Below are 19002 nucleotides of genomic sequence, written 5' to 3'. Positions count from 1 at the left end.
ATGGCACCAGGACCTTCAAACCCACCTCCTGATGGCGGGTGAACGAATCAGCTGCCACCATGCTGGGTCATTAGAAGGGATGATGTGACGATGCCGGCGTTGGACTGGGGTAAGCGCAGTAAGAAATCTGACAACACCAGGTTAAAGTCCAACAAGTTATTTGGTAGCACAAGCCACAGGGAGCACTGCCCCTTCATAGGTGAGTGAGGAGTTGTGTTCACAAACAGGACACATATGGACGTAAACTCAATTTACATGATAATGGTTGGGGTGCGCATCTTTACAGGTAATCATGTCTAAATCAAGTCTCATTACTAATGAGGTTCCAAGCATTAAATCTGGCATGGGACCCACTTTTCAGGTCAGCAGGAAAGGTGCCACTACCTCACTTTAGTTTCAAAACAAAGAATCCCCCCCCCACCCCCCCATCTATGCCTTGCACTTTCAAAACCTAATGTTAAAAATGCCAATAGCTCACTTTGCCCCGTTACTCCCTACAGGTGGACAGGGATTCAAATGTCCTTAAAAGTGAAACTGATTTTTTTTTCTTGAACAAGGTAGGACCCCAACTAAATATTTTCGTTCATGCTTTCGGAACTTCCAGTCACATTGAATGAAATAAAGTCGGACTGCATTGCACCAATTACATTTCAGTGCTTTTAAATGTTAGTTGACGGCTGGTCTTTATTTTAGTTCAGTGCAAAGTAATCATTCTTCCAGTTTTAAATGTACATTGATTTTTTTCAAATTTCCCCAAGGGTTAGGACTAACGGGAAGCATATTCTTGGAATGCGCTGGTCAATCAAGGCAGGAACATACAGTAACAAAAATAAATATATCAGCCACAGTCAATATTACATCCACTGCTGATTTGATTAATTGGTTTTGAAACACTTAATTCAAAACTCTATTTTCCATTTCAACTTCATAAGCAGGAGAAGCACTTTCATTTGCTTCTCCCTCATCCAATTGTGCCTCTCTCAATATACTTCCCCATCGAGTCACAGAATCATTCCCAGTGTCATTGGATGCCCTTGTGAACTACAGCTTTGTTACTTTGCTTGTATTTTACATTCAAACAAAGATGTATACCAAATAACAAAGCGGTTATGTGTGTAATGGGTCTAGAAGAATTTAGATTTCTTCAAACTTAGATGAAACTATGCAAGTTCCAACTTTATGATGCAGATAGTCCTTGGCTTTAACAAATTTACTTTGAATTTTTGGGGACTTAAAGATTTAATTTATTTATTAGTGTCACAAATAGGCTTACATTAACACTGCAATGAAGTTACTGTGAAAATCCCCATGTCGCCACACCTGTTCAGGTACACAGAGGGAATTTAGCACCTAACCAGCATGTCTTTCAGACTGTGGGAGGAAACTGGAGCACCCGGAGGAAACCCACACAGACATGGGGAGAACATGCAGACTCCACACAAACAGTGACTCAAGCCGGGAATCGAACCCGCATCCCTGACGCTGTGAGGCAGCAGTGCCAACCACTGTGCCACTGTGGTTGTCAGAAAGGAAAGTGGTTGTGCAGTGGTATTGTCACTGGGCTTGCAATTCAGAGGTCCAGGCTAATGTTTTGGAGACATGGGTTTGAATTCCACCGTGCCAGATGGTGGAATTGAAATTTAATTAATAAATCTGAAATTAAAATTTAGTCCAAGGTGACCTTTGAACTATGGTTCTAAAAATCTATCAAGTTTGCTAATGCCCTTTAGGGAAGGAAATCTGCCATCTTTACCAGGTCTGTTCTACATGTGACTCTAAATCTACAAGAGCCTGACATAGTTATACTTGTGGATTCATTGTCTTACAGGCAATGTGCCCAACACCATCATCACCATCCCTGGGTATGTCTGTCCCACTGACAGGTCAGATCCCCAGGAGGTGGCAGCAATCGGGAGGAAGTTGCCCTTGGAGTGCTCAGTGTCAGATATGGACACCATGAAGTCTTATGGCATCAGGTCAAACGTAGGCAAGGAATTCTCCAACTGATTACCGTACACTGCCACTAGCACACCCCAAACCCCCTTCATCCATTGAATCAATACCCCTCCATGTTGAACACCACTTGGAGGAATCACTGAGGATGTCAGGTGTCCTTTGGGTGAGGGACTTCACCAAGCGTGGCGCAGTAGTACCTCTGTTGACCAAGCTGACAGAGTCCTGAAGGACATAGCTGCCAGACTGGGTCTATGGCAGTTGGCAAGGGAATCAACAAAAGGGCAAAGCCTACTTGACCTGATCCTCATCAATCTATTGGTTGCTGATGCATTTGGCCATGACAGTATTGGTAGGAGTTACCACCGCACAGTCCTTGCGGAAACAAAGTCCCAGCTTCACACTGAGAGTATCCTCTAATGTGTTGTGTTAAATGGGATAGACTTTGAACAGACTGAACATCTCAAAACTGGGCACCCTAGGCCATTTGAAGCAACCAACTGTAAATAACCAAAACATTGTAACCTCATGGCTCAACATATCCCCCAATCTATAATTACCAGCAGCTAGTGATTGACCGTGATTCAATGAAAAATGCAGGAGGGCATGCCAGGAGCAGCACACACTGAAAGGTGAGGTGTCAACTGTGTGAAGCTACGACATGGGATTACTTGCATGTTAAATAGCAAAGTCAACAAATAGTAGATAGAGATAAGCAATTCCACAGCAAATAGATTTGATCAAACTCTGCAGTCCTGCTATACTGGCGAATGGTGGTTTACAATTGAACAACTCACTGGAGGTCAAGGTTCCACAAGTATACCCAGTGCAAAAGATAAGACTGAAGCATTCGCAACAATCTTCAGCCAGGAGTGAGTGCTAAGTGGATGATGCAACTTATCGTCCTCCTAAGGTCCACAGTATTAGATGCCAGTTTTCAATCAGTTTGATTCACCCTACTCAATATCAAGCAGTGGCTGAAGGGATGGATCCTGCAAAGGCAGTGGGCCCTGACAATATTCCAACAAATGTACTGAAGACTGGCGCTCCAGAATTTGCTATGCCATGGCCAAGCTGTTCCAGTGCAGCTACCTGGCAATGTGGAAAATTGCCTAGCTATGTCCTGTCCATACAAAGCAGCACAAATCCAACCCAACCAATCACTGCCCCATCAGCACCCTCTCAATCATTAGCAAAGTGATGGAAGATGTTGTCAACAGTGCTATTAAACGCTATTTACTCAGCGATGACCTCAGCACCGATGCTCAATTTAACTTCCACCAGACCTTCTCCCACTTTGAAGAAATCAAATCACCAATCAAACTAAACCAGATAAACTGAGGGACAAGTTAAAGGGGCAACCCCTTAAAGGGATACGGCCTGAAACAAAAAAACAAATCACAAATGAAACTTCAAACATTTAAGCTAAAATGTGATTAAGCGGGTCAATAAAGCACCCCCCCCCCTCTCCCCCCACACCCCTCCGTCCCTGCCATGCCCACTAGGCACAGAAGGCCTTGATGGTGTCAGTCGGTACTGCGTGTTCCCTCTCCAGGGACACCCAGCTGTGGATTTAGCTGCGAGAGAGGAGCTGACAGTTGGATCGGATGACCCTCTGGGTTGCCCACATGTTGGACGTGTTGATTCCATGTTTGGCCAGGAGCAGGTCCACGAGGAAGTCCCCCTCCTTCACCCTGCTCCTCTCCACGCCAGGTACCCATTGATCAGGAGCATGGGGCTGAAGTACAAACAAAACTGTAACATGAGTTTTTTTCAAAAAAAAGGGGCAGCAAGGACCTCTCAGCTTCTGACCTCATTACAGCTTTTGTCCAATCATTGACAAAAGAGCTGAACTCAAGAGGTGAGGTGAGAGTAAATGAACAGATGAAAAAAAGGCTCACAAAAGTTATTTTTCAGTGCCACAGAAGTAGGTGGCTCAGCGGTTAGCAGTGCTTCCACACAGTGCCATGGACCCAGATTTGATTCCTGGCTTGGGTCACAGTCTGTGTGGAGCTTGCACTTTCTCCCCGTGTCTGCATGGGTTTCCTCCCACTGTCCAAAGATGTGCAGATTATGTGGATTAGTCGTGCTAAATTGCCCCTTAGCGTCGGGGGACTAGCTAGGGTAAAACGCATGGGGTTATGGGGATAGGGCCTGGGTTGGATTGTGGTTGGTGCAGACTCAATGGGCCAAATGGCCTCCTTCTGCACTGTAGGATTCTATGAAAATGGTTAGGCTTGTACTCATTTTAGTTCTTTTTTTTTAAATGTGCAAATACGGCAACTTCTGAATATTCAGTCCATGTCAATAGTGAGTCACATGGTTAAATGCTGCTTTTGTGTAGCTAATGGCGGGTGAAAAAGATAACTATTTTGTTTCTGCACATGTTTCTCTCACCTGAAACCTCTGAACCATTTATGAATAAACATTTTGACAGCAGGCTGTAGCCCAGCACTTTGCCTGGGATTTTACAGTCCTGCCGTGGTAGGACCCATTGCGGGGGATGTAGCTGGCCAGCCACAAGTCCGGTGACCTCTGGTGGGACCCAGCAGCAAGTGGGCCTGGAAAATCCCAGCCTTTAATCATGATTCTCCCAATTAGAATTACTTTCCTTATACCATTTACAAGAAGGGAAAAGAAAGTCCTTGTACTAATTTTCTTGGCCAGGCTTTGTGCAAGCTCCAGAAAATTCACTATACCTTGTTAGGCTTAGCTGAGAGTGGGATTTTCCAGCCCTTTCCATTGGCAGGATCTTCTGGTTCCAGCAAAGGCTCACACCTCCTCCCCGTGGTAGGTTGGTTCCGTTGTGATGTGGCCGGAGAGCAACGCAAATGGTCATTGACTGGAAGACATGCCATCACTGGAAAACACGCGGGAGGTAAAGGGAAATGGGGAGGAGTGTGTCGCTGCTGGACTCCGAGACTTTCAGCTGTGCTTCTGGCCAGTAGCCTTAGACCACCCACTGTGGGATTGTGAGAATCATAGTTGGTTTCTTGGTATATCCATGCACTTGCTCTCACCTGGCGCCAATGATGAGAACCAGAGTCAGAAATTTGGGAAGAGTTCCCTTCCTTTACCTTATTAACATTGCTTAATAAGGGCTGTACCTATTACAGGTGCAGGTTTCTCTCCATGTTTTTGGCAGAAGTCTTGAAACTTCTTTGGCAATGCAATGGGAAATGGAGACAACATCTCACTGGCTCTGCTCCCTTTTTGTCCTGACCTGTCTGCCAGGAAAATGGATATTTTCTGGGTTTTGAAGGTTCAGAGAATCAGCTTCAGTGCATTACGAGGTGAGGTTACAGTAGGCAGTCACGTGCTTTAGAAACAAATGTACAATCAAAATGTCCCAAGAGATCTTCTGGCATTAATGCACGTAGAATCATAGAATCATACAGTGCAGAAGGAGGCCATTTACCCTATCGAGCCTGCACTGACCACAACCCCACCCAGGCCCTATCCCCATAACCCTATGCACTTACCCCAGCTAGCACCCTAACACTAAGGGGCAATTTAGCATGACAATCCACCTAACCTGCACATCTTTGGACATGATGGTGAGTTCACCTTTTCCCATAAACCTTATGCTGGTGTGTTGATTGTGGCTGAAGGTTAAAACGGGGAAACTAAGTGATATCTTTTGGCAGAACACAAACTATGCATCTGGAGTGAGGCTTCCCATCTTAATCTGTTGTCCAACTTTATCAGTGAATGGAACGTCTGCTTCTGTCCATACTGATGTCTCCATATGTGATGATTAAATAGCTAACTGACAAAGTAATGGAATCAAGGAAAGGAATAATAATTAACCTAAAAATAATTACAAGGATTGGCAGCTACCAGTTAGTAGAATGAATAATAACGGTTTATTTACAAACTGATAAAGATACAGAATGCCTTCACACTGTTAACACTTCCAGCTGTATGGATATGTTTTATTGCATTGAAGGCCATGAACTTTTGGAATTTGGCACTTGTGAACGCTGTCCCATTGTCACGAGACAAGTACTTCTGGTACACCATGGGTCGCAAAAGATTGACGCAGCTTCTTAAGTCTGGCGTGTGAAGTCGTGGACTCTTTTTCAAATACCTCCATCCAATTTAAAAAGGTGTCTACTAACAAAAGGAACATTGCACTCATAAATGGACCAACGCAATCCACGTGAATACTTGCCCATGGCTGACCTCGTCTTTGATGTAGAGATGCCGGCGTTGGACTGGGGTAAACACAGTAAGAAGTCTCACAACACCAGGTTTAAGTCCAACCAGTTTATTTGATAGTAATCCCACAAGCTTTCGGAAACGGTGTTCCTTTGTTCAGGTTTCCTATCAGTGACCTTGCCTTTCCCATAGGTGAAGGCAGGCTGTAGCTGGTAGCTTTCGCTGGAACTGGTTGCATTGTTTGATAACCCTTTCTATATCAGCAATGAAGCCACCAGGTAAAGCTTCTACTAGCAATTTAGTTTTGACATGCCCGGATATTGAAGGAATGACTGTCTTCCTGGTGTGGGGTTGATCACGCTCACTCCCCAAAGGACAACACCATCTTCAGAACTCAGCTCATGCTTCCTGAACTGAAAAGGCTTCATTAACTCTAAAGAGCTCTCAATCCACCATCCGTGCAGTGTCATACGTTAATCTTTGATAGCATTGGATCTCAATCCAGTATTTAATTTGTTATGCTGTTACAGGTAAAGTGTCCAGAAAGTTTAAAGCCGTTACAATTTCTTATGGGACTAGAGAGGGTGGTGGCTTTAGGGTAATAGAGGATGACTTAAGGTATCTGCATTGGCTATGTGAGCCTTTGGCTGATGAAAATTGGAAGCCAAAAGAGCAGTGTCCATCGTTGCATTCTATCTGAAAAAAATAGTGGAATCACCTTGTCTATGATGAAAAGCCCTAAAAGTGGCATGTGGCCTGTGATAGGGAAATGTCCCCTGTATATGTATTGGTGAAACTTCCTGATGCTGAAGATAAATCAGGCTGTCTTTTCCTATCTGGGAGTATCTCTGTCCATATCTGGCAGCATTCTTGATACACATCCGATGGGTCTCTCAGACCCTGTCATTCAGTGTGTGGGATAACACAGCTCCAACCCCATTGCATGGAAGTACTATCTTCTTAGAGGGTCAAAACGCACCAGTGAGCATGTTAACTGAAGTGTCTGCTTAATTTGATAAAAGGCCTCTTTTTGTGGTGTTTTCCAACACTATGTCTGATGCTTCATTAACAGCACGTACATCAGTGCCTGTAATGTTGATAGATATGGGAGAAACTACCCATAATAGTTGACCATCTCAAGGAAGGATCTGAGTTCTGAGGTGTTCCAAGGGGCCAGGGCCACTTTAATCAGTTTCACTTTGTCCTCTATTGGGTGTAACCCCTGAGCATTGACCAAATAACATCACAGTTCCTTTTCAGCGCACTCCTGCCTGCTTTCTACAATCTCTTCAAAATATTGTCCAAGTTTGTCAAATGTTTCTCCTCAGTGGATCCTATTATTCGGGTATCGTCCAAATAAACACCAGATCTGGGCAAATCCTGCAGCAAACTCTCCATAGTTCGCCGAAAGATGATACAACCCAACAAAACCCCAAATGGAGAAGTGTATATTATGATACAGCCTTTACATGTATTTATGATGATGCAAGCTCTTGATGTATCATCTAGTTCTAACTAACTGTTGATAAATGTGGCTCATGTCCAATTTGGCATGTCAGACACCTAGCCAACTTTTCCCTTTTGGGAATGGGGTACCTATCCAGTTTTACAGCCTGGTTTACTGTCAGCTGTAGATATCCCTGCAGATATGAATGGTCTTGTCTGGTTTAACTACTGGCACAATGGGTGCTGCCCATTCTGCATATTGTACGGGCCTGAAGATGTCCAAGTTTTCCGGTCAGTTTAGCTCCATCTCTTTTTCTACTAACACAGAGGCCTAGCACTAAAAAAATCTCGGGCCGGCTTCTGGATCCAAATGGATTTTTGTTTGCAATCCTTTGTTCTATCCCAGTTCCTCCCAGAACACCTCGCAGAATTTACAAATGACTTTGTGTAACTCCCTTCCTTATCTTAAAGATCCCCAGCCAGTTCAACTTAATGTTCATTAGCTAGCCATGAAGTTACTGTGAAAATCCTCTAGTCACCACATTCCGACACCTGTTCGGTTGCACTGAGGGAGAGTTTAGCACGGGAATGCACCTAACCAGCACCTTTTTTTTTTGGACTGTGGGAGCAAACTGGAGCACCTGAGTGAAACCCATGCAGACACAGGGGGAACGTGCAGACTCCGCTCAGACAGTGATCCAAGCCGAGAATCGAACCCGGGTCCTTGGAGCTGTCAGGCAGCACTGCACCACTGTGCTGCCCAAAACTCAACTGGAGTCACAGTAAAAGCAGATCAGAAGTTTTGCTACTGCTAATTGCTGCACAATACTTCCTGTTAATGTTGTTTGTGTGGGCAGATAGGAATATTCTTCCGGTTAAATTAGCTACTGCAAAATTGCTATTTTCTTCCAAACATGAAGGATGACCAACGAGGGTGAGGAGTAACCAAGGGCTGTACCTGGCAAACAATCAATGATTTCAGAAGGGTGGTGGAGACAGAAAACCACTTGTAGAAGAAAGGATAAAAAAAGGCTTTTTATTATGCTGCAATATTTGAGTGACTTTTCAGTGCACATTGTGCAGTTTAAAGTTCAATACATGGCAATTATTCATTAGAGACATTGCCTCCAGCTTTGTTCACTTATAAGCATGTAAACAGTTTCTTACTTTTTGTTCCAGGATTCTTTCAAAGCAAGGTCTGACTGCTGGGTCGACCCACTACAGCAGAAATGCCAAATTAATTGCCCACTACAGTGATGCTGGATACCTTTTTTCTCTCAGTGTGAAAGTAAACAAATAATCTCACACGTTGTAGGTAGGCGGAAGACTGAGATGTTGCCACTGTGCTTTGATTTCCGCCTGTGAGGGTGCAGGGAGATGGAATAACACATTGGATGGCAAATTCAGAGAGTACAGATGAAAAATGATTGCGAGAAGGCTTGAAACAAAAATGATTGTCTTTCTTGATGTTAGGCTCTGTCAACCATGGAGGAGTTTCGAAACCTTGACCGTGACATTGAAGGCTCTGCCAAGCGATGGAAGAAGTTTGTGGAGTCCGAATGTCCAGAAAAAGAGAAGTTTCCACAAGAATGGAAGAGCAAAACAACATTACAGCAGTTGTGTATGATGAGGGCATTACGCCCTGATCGAATGACCTACGCAGTGCGGTAAGAACATTTGTTAATGCATTTTAAAACTTAACGAATGTTGGAAACTCTGTAAACTTTGTTGTTTATCTGATGACAGTGCAGTTGTAATTATACCGCCGGTTATAAAATTCTCTCAGAACAAGCACGTTCCAGTCCATTTTGATTGAAGGGATCTAGGATATTAAATTTCCTGTTGTGTTCTGTATTTATCTCCATGATAAGATACAATAACTCTGATAACGAAAGTCAAAGATGTGCAGGTTAGATTGAGCAACCATGCTAAATTGCCACTTAGTGCCCCAAGATCTGGAGGGGGATTAGTGGGGTAAATATGTGGGGTTATAGGGATGTGCAGGCCAGGGGCATTAGTCAGAGAAATGCAGGGGGTTACGGGGATAGTGTTTGGGTAAGATGTTGTGTCAGAGAGTCAGTGCAGACTTAATGGGCTGAATGGCCTCCTTCTGAACTTTTGGGATCCTATGATTCTATAATAGATGGGGGATGGGCCTGGAAACTTGGAACTGTGGATTTCTCGGATATCCTTCTAAATTTAAAACCAGGACCCGTTTTGAATTTTGATTCTCTTTTCCTTCCGATCCAGCCAGATTGAGAGGTGGCTGCCTCCGGTGGATTGACCAGTGAGTCCAGGCTGCAGCAAGGTGTGGGATTTTTCCGAGGCTGAGGCGGGGATGAGCCGGATATCCGGATGGGGGGAAGTGGAGAATCCTGTGATTGGGAAGGGGTTCTAAGCAGGGATCCAATCTTGGGGAGGGAAGCGGGTAAGCCGAATGTGTCAGAGGCAGGGTGTAAAGGGGTGAGCTGCTCCAGCTGTTGGCCTACAAGGAGTGCTGTAAATTCCATTGCCTCGTTTCAGCAGCTTGGTTTCCTGACGCTCTCCTCTGGAAAACGGGTTAACCATGCCTTTGACCACAATCTAGGTCCATTATAACCAGAAGGAGACACATTGGATGCAGATTTGGTCTCGGGCTATCGGTTTATTTAAACCGGCAACTGCCAGCGCAGAACAGATCCTCACTGACTTCACAAAAAGTATCAGAGTGACTTAGTTTAAATAATTTAAAGGCTAATGGCATTTTAAAGCAGAGGACAGCCAGAAGGAGGTTTGATAACAGTGATAATTTTGTAAGGTGTAGGAGGACAGAGAATCCTCAGGTGCAGTACTGTTGCTCTGGAAGTATTGGTCCAAAAAGTCAAATAAAAGGCCTCTCTCCCCCCAGCCCCACACACTCCCCTCCCCCCAGCCCCACACACTCCCCTCCCCCCAGCCCCACACACTCCCCTCCCCCCAGCCCCACACACTCCCCTCCCCCCAGCCCCACACACTCCCCTCCCCCCAGCCCCACACACTCCCCTCCCCCCAGCCCCACACACTCCCCTCCCCCCAGCCCCACACACTCCACTCCCCCCAGCCCCACACACTCCCCTCCCCCCAGCCCCACACACTCCCCTCCCCCCAGCCCCACACACTCCACTCCCCCCAGCCCCACACACTCCCCTTCCCCCAGCCCCACACACTCCCCTCCCCCCAGCCCCACACACTCCCCTCCCCCCAGCCACACACACCCCCCTTCCCCCAGCCACACTCCCCTTCCCCCAGCCCCACACACTCCCCTCCCCCCAGCCCCACACACTCCCCTCCCCCCAGCCCCACACACTCCCCTTCCCCCAGCCCCACACACTCCCCTCCCCCCAGCCCCACGCACTCCCCTTCCCCCAGCCCCACACACTCCCCTCCCCCCAGCCCCACACACTCCCCTCCCCCCAGCCCCACACACTCCCCCCTCCCCCCAGCCCCACACACTCCCCTCCCCCCCAGCCCCACACACTCCCCCCTCCCCCCAGCCCCACACACTCCCCCCTCCCCCCAGCCCCACACACTCCCCCCTCCCCCCAGCCCCACACACTCCCCTCCCCCCCAGCCCCACACACTCCCCCCTCCCCCCAGCCCCACACACTCCCCTCCCCCCAGCCCCACACACTCCCCTCCCCCCAGCCCCACGCACTCCCCTCCCCCCAGCCCCACGCACTCCCCTCCCCCCAGCCCCACACACTCCCCTCCCCCCCAGCCCCACACACACTCCCCTCCCCCCCAGCCCCACACACACTCCCCTCCCCCCAGCCACACACACCCCCCTTCCCCCAGCCACACACACCCCCCTTCCCCCAGCCACACACACTCCCCTCCCCCCAGCCCCACACACTCCCCTCCCCCCAGCCCCACACACCCCCCTTCCCCCAGCCACACACCCCTCCGCTAGCCACACTCCCTCCCCCAGCCTCACTTTACCCGCATCCCCCCCCCCCCCGGCAACAGCTACACACTTCCCCTCCCAGCCACACTCTCCCCATCCCCTTCCCCTAGCTGCACTCTGTCTCCCCCAAGAAGAGCACTCTGGAGCAATAGACATAGGCAATCAGTATCAGTCACATACCCACTCACTGCAACTCTGTGTCAGGAAAGTTTTAACAAACATAGTGGGTGAAGTGAGGTCAGGAAAGCTGGCATGTGTTCAATAAGCACGCATTCCTCTCCGGATAATGTCCCTTTGCACCATGTCCAAGAGGTTTCAATGCCAAGGCTGCAGAACTGTGTTCACAAAATCACGGCTTTCACCTGGAGATGTTCCTCTGCTCATTTTCTAAAGATGTACAAATGGATATACTTAACCTGCCACAGTGCCTGCTGAACCTTCTGCTATGAATTGCGGTGTGGTGGATGGGGAGGGGGGGTGTGGGATGAGTGTGGTGCTGGTTGTGACAGGGTAGTGTTGATTGTGGAGAGGGGGGCGAGGATTTAAACAGTAGAGATACAGGCACAGGAGAAATGCTTTTACGGGCTCTGGTGGTTTCAGCGATCAAGCCTCAGAACTTGTCGGAATAGTCCGTGCCCACGGCCAAATAAATTGCCTGCCTTTATGGCGGGTTTGTCCATAGATCTCTGAAGGTGGAAAGGCAAGTAAATAGGGTGGTGAAAAAGGCATATGGCACACTCGCCTTTACCAGTCGGGGTATAGATTACAAAAGCAGAGAGATCATGATGGAGTTGTATAGGACTTTGGTGAGGCCACAGCTGTGTGCAGTTCTAGTCGTCGTATTATAGGAAGGATGCGAATGCACTGGAGAGGGTGCAGAGGGTGTTGCCTGGGATGGAACATGTCAGTTATAAAGAGAGGTTGGACAGGCTTGGGTTGTTTTCTCTGGAGCAGAGAAGATTGAGGGGTGACCTGATTGAGCTGCTCAAGATTATGAGGGGCGTAGACAAGGTGGTTAGGGAGCAACTGTTCCCCTTAACTGAAGGGTCAATTCCAACGGGACACCAGTTAAAAGAGAGTGTGGTGATGGCCTGGAATGTGCTGCCTGGGAGACCTCACATCCTTTGAAAAGTACCTGGATGAGTACCAGGCACACCATAATATTCAAGGCCATGGAGCAATTGCTGGCAAATAGGATTAGGTGGGCGGGTCAGGGCCTTTCATGCATCAGTGCAAACTTGATGGGCCAAAGGGCCTCTTCTGCACTGTAGTATTCTGCGATTTAATGGGGCCTCACTGCCAATCCAGACTGTCAAATCTGAATCATCGCACCATGGCCATTTTTGCCCTGAAACTCATGACCCCAAATGCTCATCCTGTGACCCCACTTGGGGGTGGCCAAGGCTCACAGTTTGGGGACCCTTGTCATACCCAAAAAATGGGATGTAATTATTTGTTGCGCACACATCATGGCTGAAGGCTGACACGTTTATTGCGTATTTTGAAAACCAGAGATAATCCACACTTCCCGCATACATTCTCTACAGACCTGAGAGGGAAATGTGGCAGAAGGTGGATTCCAAGCTATTACCTGGAAAAATAAATCTCTATAAATACTCATGAAATAAACCATCGGGAGCCTGATGTGGGGAATTGGAGGGGCAGGTGCCAATTGCCGTGACATTCTGCTTTTCATCCCCCTGTCCTCCAGCTCCTGTCAGCAAACTCTAGCTAGAAATGTTCTAGTATACATGGCAGCTGATAAGGTCAAATCAAGGTGTACTGTATCATGACTGTTACTGATCCCAAGTTGGTGAAGTATGGGCCTAGACACTGACACTTTTCTTGATAATAGTTTATTCACAGAATGCAGCATTGCATATGTCTGTTTCTTAACTATTAAGCAATGTCCCAGTGGTTTCCCTTTTCATATGCTCCAAGCTTTTAATTAAACAATGTTCCTCTTTTGTGTATCTTAACATCATAATTAAAATACAACTAACAGTGACTGGCTTTCAGCCAGCAATGTGTTGGCTTGTACATCTTTTTCAAATCATTACTACTCCTTACAGGGAAGGCAGTGGCATAGTGGTATTGTCACTGAAATAGAAATCCAGAGATCCAGGGCAAGATCTGGGAATCTGGGTTCAAATCCCATCATGGCAAATGGCAAACTTCGAATCCAATAAAAAAATCTGGAATTAAAGGTCTAACGATGCCCATGAAACCATTGTTTGATTGTTGTTAAAAACCCATCAGCTTCACTACTGTCCTTTAGGGAAGGAAATCTGCCATCCTTCCTGGGTCATAGAATCGTAGAATTCTACAGTGCAGAAAGAGGCCCATCGAGCCTGCACCGAGCACAATCCCACCCAAGCCCTACCCCCATATCCCTAGGTATTTTACCCGCCAGTCCAAGCATCTTAGGACACTAATGGGCAATTTTAGCATGGCCAATCAACCTAACCTGTACATCTTTGGACTGTGAGAGGAAACCGGAGCACCCGGAGGATACCCACGCAGACATGAGGAGAATGTGCAAACTCTACACAGACGGTGACCCGAGCCGGCAATCGAACCCAGGTCCCCGGAGCTGTGAAGCAGCAGTGCTAACCACTGTGCTACTGTGTCACCATGGGTCTGGCCTACATGTGAGTCCACAGCCACAGCAATATCGTTGACTCTTAAATGCCATCAGAAATGAAGGGCAATTAGGGTTGGGAATAAATGCTGACCCAGCCAGCAAAACTCTCATACTGTAAATGAATAAAAAAAATCTTGGCCCAATTGCTGGGTAGGAGGAGTGGTCTTTCAGAAATTGTAATGTCAAATTGTGTTGCATACAACACATTTTCATCGTCCCTGAGGTGGGAGCCAGAGGGAAGAGCAGTGCATAGTTAGGGTCACCCAGACACTTGAAATATTTATTCAGCATAGTTCCCCTTCACGCGTGTGAATCAATAACTTCAACTGATTGATGGTTGCCAGATGTTAATTTGTGTTGGAATCTTGACATTTAATGCAATCGGTGATGCAGTTAAAACAAGCACCTGTCTTTCCCCTCTTAGAGATTTTGTTGAAGAAAAACTGGGCAGCAAGTATGTTGTTGGGAGGTCACTGGATTTTTCGACATCCTTTGAAGAGTCTGGTCCTGCCATACCAATGTTTTTCATCCTTTCTCCTGGTGTCGATCCGCTCAAGGATGTAGAAAGACACGGTAATATGTTGCATGTTTTTACAGCTAATTCCTAGAGGTGTAAAATTCTGAAGCAAATATTGATAGAATCCTACAGTACAACAGAAGGATGTTCGGCCCATCAAGTCTGCACCGGCCACAATCCCACCCAGGCTCTACCCCCATAACTCCATGCGTTTACCCTACCTAGTCCCCCTGACACTAAGGGGCAATTTAGCTTGGTCAATCCACCTAACCCACACATCTTTGGACTGTGGAAGGAAACCGGAGTACCCAGAGGAAGCCCATGCAGACTTGGGGAGAATGTGCAAACTCCACACAGATAGTGACCCACGCCAGGAATTAAACGAGGATCCCTGGTGCTGTGAGGCAGCCGTGCTAACCACTGTGCTGCCAAATATTCGTTATTGGCAAAGTGAATTGTTGAGTCAGTTTTAGTAACATTGAGCAATGCAATTTAACATCTAAGTTAAGGGATCCAGTGTATAAACTGAAGATAAAGCACCATCTTCCTAGCTTGTAATCAGCAAGTGACACATTGGAAGCATCTAAAAAATATTACAGGCTATATTTTATTGAATTTATGTTGCATAGCGGAGGCTCAGGTATTTTATCAAATCACATCTTGGTTATAACTTAGAAGGGCCAATCCACAAATCACATATAAATTTGACTTTGGCCTTGGTACAGATCATTATTCACTTATGTTATGTCATTTCGTGTCAAAACAATCCATGTAGGTCTGCACAGTGATGGCTGCCTCTCTGAGCAATATGCTCCACATTTTCCAAGTAAATTGTTATTGTTGGTGGACTGATTGCCAGTTCACATCAGGTTTTTACACACTGTTGATGTTGGAGGCAGCGGTCAGCTATGTTGTTTAAATTGAATAATTGTCGTGTTGTATGATACTTTCATAAAAAGACACAAGATGTTGACTTTCAAGGGGCATCTTGACAAATACATGAATAGGATGGGAATAAAGGGATATGGTTCCCAGAAGAGGAGGAGGTTTTAGTTCAGTCAGGCAGCATGATCGGTGCAGACTTGAAGGACTGAAGGGCCTTTTTCTGTGCTGTAATTTTCATTGTTCTTTGAACACTGCTTAGAGTGCAGAACCCAACATTAAAGTTGCAGATTGCCTGATATTCACAAGGGCTGTGTAATTTTAGATCAAAAGTTTTTTTGTTAAAGTTTATTTATTAGTGTCACAAGTCAGCTTTCATTAACACTGCGTTGAAGTTACTGTGAAAATCCCCTTGTCGCCACACTCTGGCACCTGTTTGGGTACACTGAGGGGGAATTTAGCATGGCCAATGCACCCAACCAGCACGTCTTTTGGTCTGTGTGGCGAAACTGGAGCACCCAAAGGAAACACACGTAAACATGGGGAGAACGTGTAGACTCCACACAGATAGTGACCCAAGCCAGGAATCGAACTTGGGCCCCTGATGCTATGAGACAGCAGTGCTAACCACTGTGCAGCCCGACAACAAGCACTGACTGAAGGATATGTCCCTGATTTAACTCAGGAAACAATGAGTTTCAAAGATCAATTTAGTTTGTTAAAACTGAGTTTAGCAGCAGTATGTGATTTGACTAATGATGGTGTAAAGATTGAATTGCCTGTCAAGGAAGAATATTCAATATAAACAAAAGTACCTCCAGATTTAATCAAATATATTGGTTCTTTATTTTGTATACATGGTTTCATATTAATATGTAAGAAAATCTCAATATATTGTACTTAATATTGTTTTCGCCATAAATGCTGACTCAACATTTTTTGCACAAGAGAAATAGATCATGCCAGCAGTGGATAGAATGTCTTATACTCTCTGTACTCACAACTGTTCTTCAACCACAGGTAAAAAGCTGGGTTTCACATTCGACAATAGAAATTTTCACAATGTGTCACTCGGACAAGGCCAGGAGGTGGTAGCTGAACAAGCCCTTGACCTGGCTGCCAAAGAAGGTCACTGGGTTATTCTACAGGTGACACACTTCTGCTACTGTTTGAATGTATTATTCGGAAAAAATTGATCATCTGGGCCGCTGCTAAGCCCTATAATCTGAGATAAGGGCGGCATGATAGCACAATAGCATGATAGTATCTGTGTGGGTTTCCTCTGGGTGCTCCGGTGTCCTCCCACAGTCCGAAAGTCAGGTGCATTGGCCATGCTAAATTCTCCCTCGGTGTTACTGAAGAGGTGCCACAGTGTGGCGATGAGGGGATTTTCACAGTAACTTCAATGCAGTGTTAATGAAAGCCTACTTGTGACACTAATGAATAAACTAAACTGAACATATGGGGAGAGAAAAAGAAAACAGCTATTGTAAATTATGCCATCCTCTGGGTTTTACCTGTTCTTATGTGGAAATGGAGTGTTACATCTAAATGTGGACAGCGTCCTTTTAATTTAAACTGGTGCGCATGTTACTCAGAACCTGTGAAACCGCAGTGGTGTCAAAATGAGAAGTCCACTCCTCCCTTTTCATTCCTGCTAACACAAACAGATCTGTACCATTTGTGAAAAGTGCAGAGCACGATGTTGGGATTCAGGAAGCTTAACATGTTGGAGAAACTTAGTAACGTTCTGGGAGAGATTTCAGCCAAACTCTCTGAACGAGAAACATATGAGATTGGGTAGATGCTGGTTTTACAACGCCTGTTATTCCTTTTCACTGATTTAATTATAGAATAAAGCAAACCTAGAGCATTGCACCCAATCTTGTCACTATCTTGACGAGCGGTGGGGGTTGTATTAGAATAAAATCTGAATTTCAATGTGATTCCATTTGGGAGAGCCACACTTGGATGACCTAATATGCTGGGTGCCACCAAGAACCAACCCAAACAGCACAGGCTTCTCATTTTAGTTATGCCACTTCCTCAATAACCAGCTCTCTATATTAAATCAATCCAGCTTTTTGTAAATTAAGCTGAGTTGATTTGTAGCCCAATAAATTTAGCCAGATTATCACTGACTTGTTTTGCGTTTCACTACAGTTAGTGGCCTACACGCAGTATCATTTATGACCATTCGTCATGTTGAGGCTTATATAGAATCATAGAATCCTACAATGCCGAAGTTTGGCCCATCAAGTCTGCACCAACCACAATCCCATCCAGGCCCTATCCCCATAACTGCATGCATTTACACTGGCCCATACCCCAACACTAAGGGACAATTTAGCATGGCCAATCCACCTAACCTGCACATCTTTGGACTGTGGGAAGAAACCCGGAACACCTGGAGGAAACTTACGCAGACATAGGGAGAACATGCAAACTCCACACAGACAGTGACCCAAGCTGGGAATTGAACCCAGGTCCCTGGCATTGTGAGGCCGCAGTGCTAACCACTGTGCCACCGTGCCGCCCAACAAGGCCATACAGAAAACGAGTAGCTACCAAAAGTCATTCAGTGGGGTCATTGGGTCCCGCCAAACTGAATGGACTTTTCACTGAATCCAGTGAAAGAGTTAAACGCGCAATGTACAGCCTCATTATCCTCGATTGTGACGTGTGTAATTCTGTTTGTTGTCACACTCCTGATGCTTCTTGAATGCCTGTGGAGAAAAAAAGGGTGCATTTTAATAATGGAGCATGAGACCTTTACGATATTATCATAAAAGTACTCTTCCTCCTTCAGGTACGCGTCCCTATAAGGGCATTGGTGACCATAGATTTCCAATGGTCCAAGATTATGCTTGGTAAAGGGGGCGGCACAGTGGTTAATGCTATTGCGCCAGGGACCCGGGTTCCATTCCCAGCTTGAGTGACTGTTTGTATAGAGTTTGCACGTTATCCCCATGTTTGTGTGGGTTTCCTCTGGGTGCTCCGGTTTCCTCTCAGTCCAGTGATGTGCAGGTTAGGTTGATTGACCAAGCTAAATTGCATGGTGTCGGGGGACTAGGGTAATTTAGGTGGGGTTGTGGGAGTAGGTGGCATTGTGGTCAGTGAATTCTCAATGGGCTGAATGGCCTCCTTCTGCACTGTGGGGATTCTACCATTCTCTGAAAGTGCTGCAGTGGTGTGCCACTGCTTTCTGTTGTGCGACTGACCAGGAAACTCTCTCGTTCTTTACCATGTCCATTAGCTGTATTGGGAGGATTTACAGGCTGATAACCAACCTGTTTGGCCACATCATGAATGCACCTTCTGTGGTCTTCAAATCCTGAAGTAGGACTTGAGCCCAGAGGTGAAGATGCAACCCACTGCACCAGAAGACCTCCCTCTGAAAATACCAAGTGACGTAATTCTTAACATCAGCAATGATCACTTTTGTCTTTTCTATCTGTTGTCTGTCATGACGCACTT

The 19002-nt window shown here is 46.1% G+C and overlaps 1 protein-coding gene across 1 annotated transcript in view; it reads left to right on the top strand.

Moving 5' to 3' along the window:
- dnah9 (dynein, axonemal, heavy chain 9) overlaps window positions 1-19002 on the top strand; it is a 521732-nt gene that overhangs the window by 419184 nt on the left and 83546 nt on the right. The window contains exons 60-62 of the mRNA XM_080209043.1: window positions 9034-9227; window positions 14551-14699; window positions 16546-16673. Coding sequence (XP_080065169.1) covers window positions 9034-9227; window positions 14551-14699; window positions 16546-16673 — 471 coding nt within the window. The remainder of the gene's footprint in view (window positions 1-9033; window positions 9228-14550; window positions 14700-16545; window positions 16674-19002) is intronic.

The sequence above is a fragment of the Carcharhinus amblyrhynchos genome, chromosome 21, assembly GCF_965287045.1.
Source record: "Carcharhinus amblyrhynchos chromosome 21, sCarAmb.v2.hapA, whole genome shotgun sequence".
Taxonomy (NCBI): domain Eukaryota; kingdom Metazoa; phylum Chordata; class Chondrichthyes; order Carcharhiniformes; family Carcharhinidae; genus Carcharhinus; species Carcharhinus amblyrhynchos.
The sequence above is the reverse complement of the archived record's forward strand: the minus strand, read 5'-3'. Positions and strand labels throughout refer to the sequence as shown.